The sequence below is a fragment of the Monopterus albus genome, unplaced genomic scaffold (assembly GCF_001952655.1).
Source record: "Monopterus albus unplaced genomic scaffold, M_albus_1.0 scaffold305.1, whole genome shotgun sequence".
Lineage (NCBI taxonomy): Eukaryota > Metazoa > Chordata > Actinopteri > Synbranchiformes > Synbranchidae > Monopterus > Monopterus albus.
In genome coordinates, this window is record NW_018128185.1 from 122,527 (window position 1) to 125,625 (window position 3,099).

A 3,099-nucleotide genomic window follows, 5' to 3' on the forward strand; every position below is an offset into this window, starting at 1 on the left:
TGTAATAATTCTTTAGTATATTACTTGTGTGGTGTAGAAGATAATTATTTAAGAATGTAATTATGTAAGAATGTTAACATTCTGTTATAATTTCTTTAGTATATTACTTGTGTGGTGTAGAAGATAATTATTTATGTAGAGATACTGCTTGCAAACCAATGATGGTAAGATGATGTCATGGGGTAGGACTGGATAAGTCTGACTTCTTCCTACTCCATTCAAGCATGTACTAGGTATAAGCAAATTGATATTGGATTAGCATTTGTTGGATATGTGTAAAATTATGTGTGTTTACATATCAACTGTCATTACATGCTTGAAAGAATAAATCAAATCAATGTTTTATAACTTAGAGACCTTGCAGCTGGTGTTTAATAGTTTGCAAACTGATGGATCAAGAATTTAATTTCCACTTTGTGCTGTCAGTACTAACAATATGTGTAGTCATGATACTTAAGGTGTTTTGGTGCTTTACTAAAATGTTTGCTTCAGTGTGTGCATATCTGAGTGTTTACCTGTGTATGGAGGGTGTCTTGCCCGCGTCCACCACAAGGGGGCGGTCTTTGCTCAGTTTCCTGAAGCACTTTTACCTGCTGTTCCTCCCTTTCTGACTCCTTCTCCATTTTTTCTTGTTAGCAGGCAACTGGGTGATGGTAGAAGCCACTGGGCAGATGAACGGCAGCCTGAACCGGGTGAGAATATTTGAAAGGTATTTATTTTAGAAGGAGAATTTTACATTAGCAGAAAGAGCAACATTTAGCATAACTTAAAACGGGTCAGGTTAATAGACAGCTACAATCCACAAGCCTACATTCATACTGGAAAGGACACATATTCTACCAGAACAACATGTTCACTTAGAGCACACTTGTTTCCTCTTTCTCAGGCTGAGGATAGCAAAGAACGAGTGGCCATCCACCTCCAGCGTGATGCCTCGAACAGAATAGCAGGCAGTGACTGGCCAGATCTGCACCACAGCCCCTGTACAAACTCCACCTCCCACAGTGAGGAGGTACAGGATGGGACGTTTCCTGCTGCATACATTACAGCACCAGGTATCCACAGATGGAGCTCTGCAAAGTGTTCAGTATTTGATGCTTTGAAACACAGTGAACCTTCTGTTGGTAAATACCAGTGTCAGTTCAGACCTGTATTAGCCTGATTAAGATGGTGCTTGTAATTAAGAAACTCATGTAAACTGCACTAATCATCTCCCTTTAGCTGAACAAGAACATAGTTTACCACTGATGATGGAGTGTAATTATACACACACATCACAAGAGAGTAAGAGGGATGTTTTTATACCTTGAACTATCCTACAGTATCTATGTTTAGTCCTTGGTTCCTCCGGTCCTGGTTCTTCCTCCTTGGTCACCTATGAAGCACCTTATATATGAAATCGTTGTTTGAACCATTTGAATATGTACATTTGATGTGACACCCTCTCTGGTTGTAATGTCACAGGGTTTGGGGTAAAAGTATCTTCGCACATATTGATGCAAGAACATAATCGCTGGACTCACTGGGTCACCTGTCAGTATGTTTTAAATCCTGAGCTTAATTTTGGTCTGTTGTGCAGGGAGACTTCAAGTTTCTTACTAGGATTTTGATACAAAAACATACAGAAATACATTTAAAAATATAAACAGTATCGGCACGCTAAGGAACACAACCTCACTGATCTGTTTGACCTCTGACCTCACAGGCACATCCAGGCTCATCAGCCAGCATCTCCATCCATCAGGCAGTGAGGCAGAGGGGAGAGGCCGCCCCTCAGTTCAACACAACGCCGTGGAGCTGTCGAGAATGGAGCACCAGCAGAGAGCAGAGGCTCTGGAGCAGCAGCAGCAGATGAAGATCCTGGAGTGGGAGAAGAGGATGAAGGTGCTGGCATGGGAGCAGGAGCTGGTGAAGGACAAGAGGAGAGCAGCCCAACAGAAGGCAAAGGCTTTCAGGATGAAGAAGGCATACTACAAAGCCAAGTTAAAGAGGCTGGGCGAGGACATGCCACCATCATCCTCCAGCAGCAGCGATGAAGAGGAGAAAACGTCTGGCCCGATGGGATGAGCACGTTCTAATAACAGTTGTTCGTGTTGATGCTTGTTTCACTCTTGTGTACTTCTGTCTGTCTGTCATGGAACTGTTACTATTTTTATACTTCGTTTTTGTACCAAAATGAGAACGATTCTCAGCTGCTTTAAATGAGCTGGTCTTACACAGAGAGGGGAAATTACTTTTTCTTCTAAATGAATAATGGAATTTTTGGGGGTAAATGGCAGTGGTGAAGCATCAAGTAGAAGTAGTACTACTTCAGTTCCACACTACTCAAAAATACAAGAGTAGCTCTTTATGAAAACTACTCTGAACAGTTACTCTTTCCATAGTTACAAGAACCACCAACCACTTCCTGCCCAACGTGACGACCATCTTCTCTGTACAAGTGAGCTTTCTTCCACATGGCCTTAAGAGAGAATCAAAGAGATTCAAGTTAATGCTTTATTTGAATTCAACCCAAAAATGGTACTAACTTTAGAAAAGACCTGTAAAATACATTGAAATGCTACAGAATACGAATCAAGTTACTTTGCACACATGTAGAAAGAACTGTGTGAACTGGTTGAGATTTTTATATATAGCTTATTTATTGCAGTGTAGCTTCATATCCTAGGTAAAGATGATTTTAAAGAATGTGTTGAGATTAAATCTAATCACTAGTTTTTTTTTAACAAACTACTGGTGAAGCTTAGTTTGCACTGCATGTGAATATGAGTATGTAAGAGGTTTTTGCTTTGTAAATAAATTTGCATTTGGCACAAAGTTTGAGTTGACTACAGACAAATCACAGAAAACACCAGATTACCTTGTTGTAGTGGATGTTTTTTACTGTATGACACCGAGGTTCTGAAGTGTGGCTCGAGTATTTGAGACAGTTTTTGCTGGGGCTTTGTACTGAGGCTTTACTTTTGCCAAACAAACTCAATATCTTTTGATTAAATTCTTTAAAAATCTTTACATACAGTGGGTACAGAAAGTATTCAGACCCCCTTAAATTTTTCACTCTTTGTTATATTGTAGCCATATGCTAAAATCATTTAAGTT

The 3,099-nt window shown here is 39.9% G+C and overlaps 1 protein-coding gene across 1 annotated transcript in view; it reads left to right on the forward strand.

Moving 5' to 3' along the window:
• The window catches only part of fsbp (fibrinogen silencer binding protein), a 4,863-nt gene extending 1,976 nt beyond the window's left edge, over window positions 1–2,887 (forward strand). The window contains exons 2-4 of the mRNA XM_020623609.1: window positions 637–692; window positions 887–1,055; window positions 1,706–2,887. Of these exons, the coding sequence (XP_020479265.1) occupies window positions 637–692; window positions 887–1,055; window positions 1,706–2,067 (587 nt within the window). The 3' untranslated portion in view covers window positions 2,068–2,887. The remainder of the gene's footprint in view (window positions 1–636; window positions 693–886; window positions 1,056–1,705) is intronic.
• Window positions 2,888–3,099: the final 212 nt, after the last annotated feature.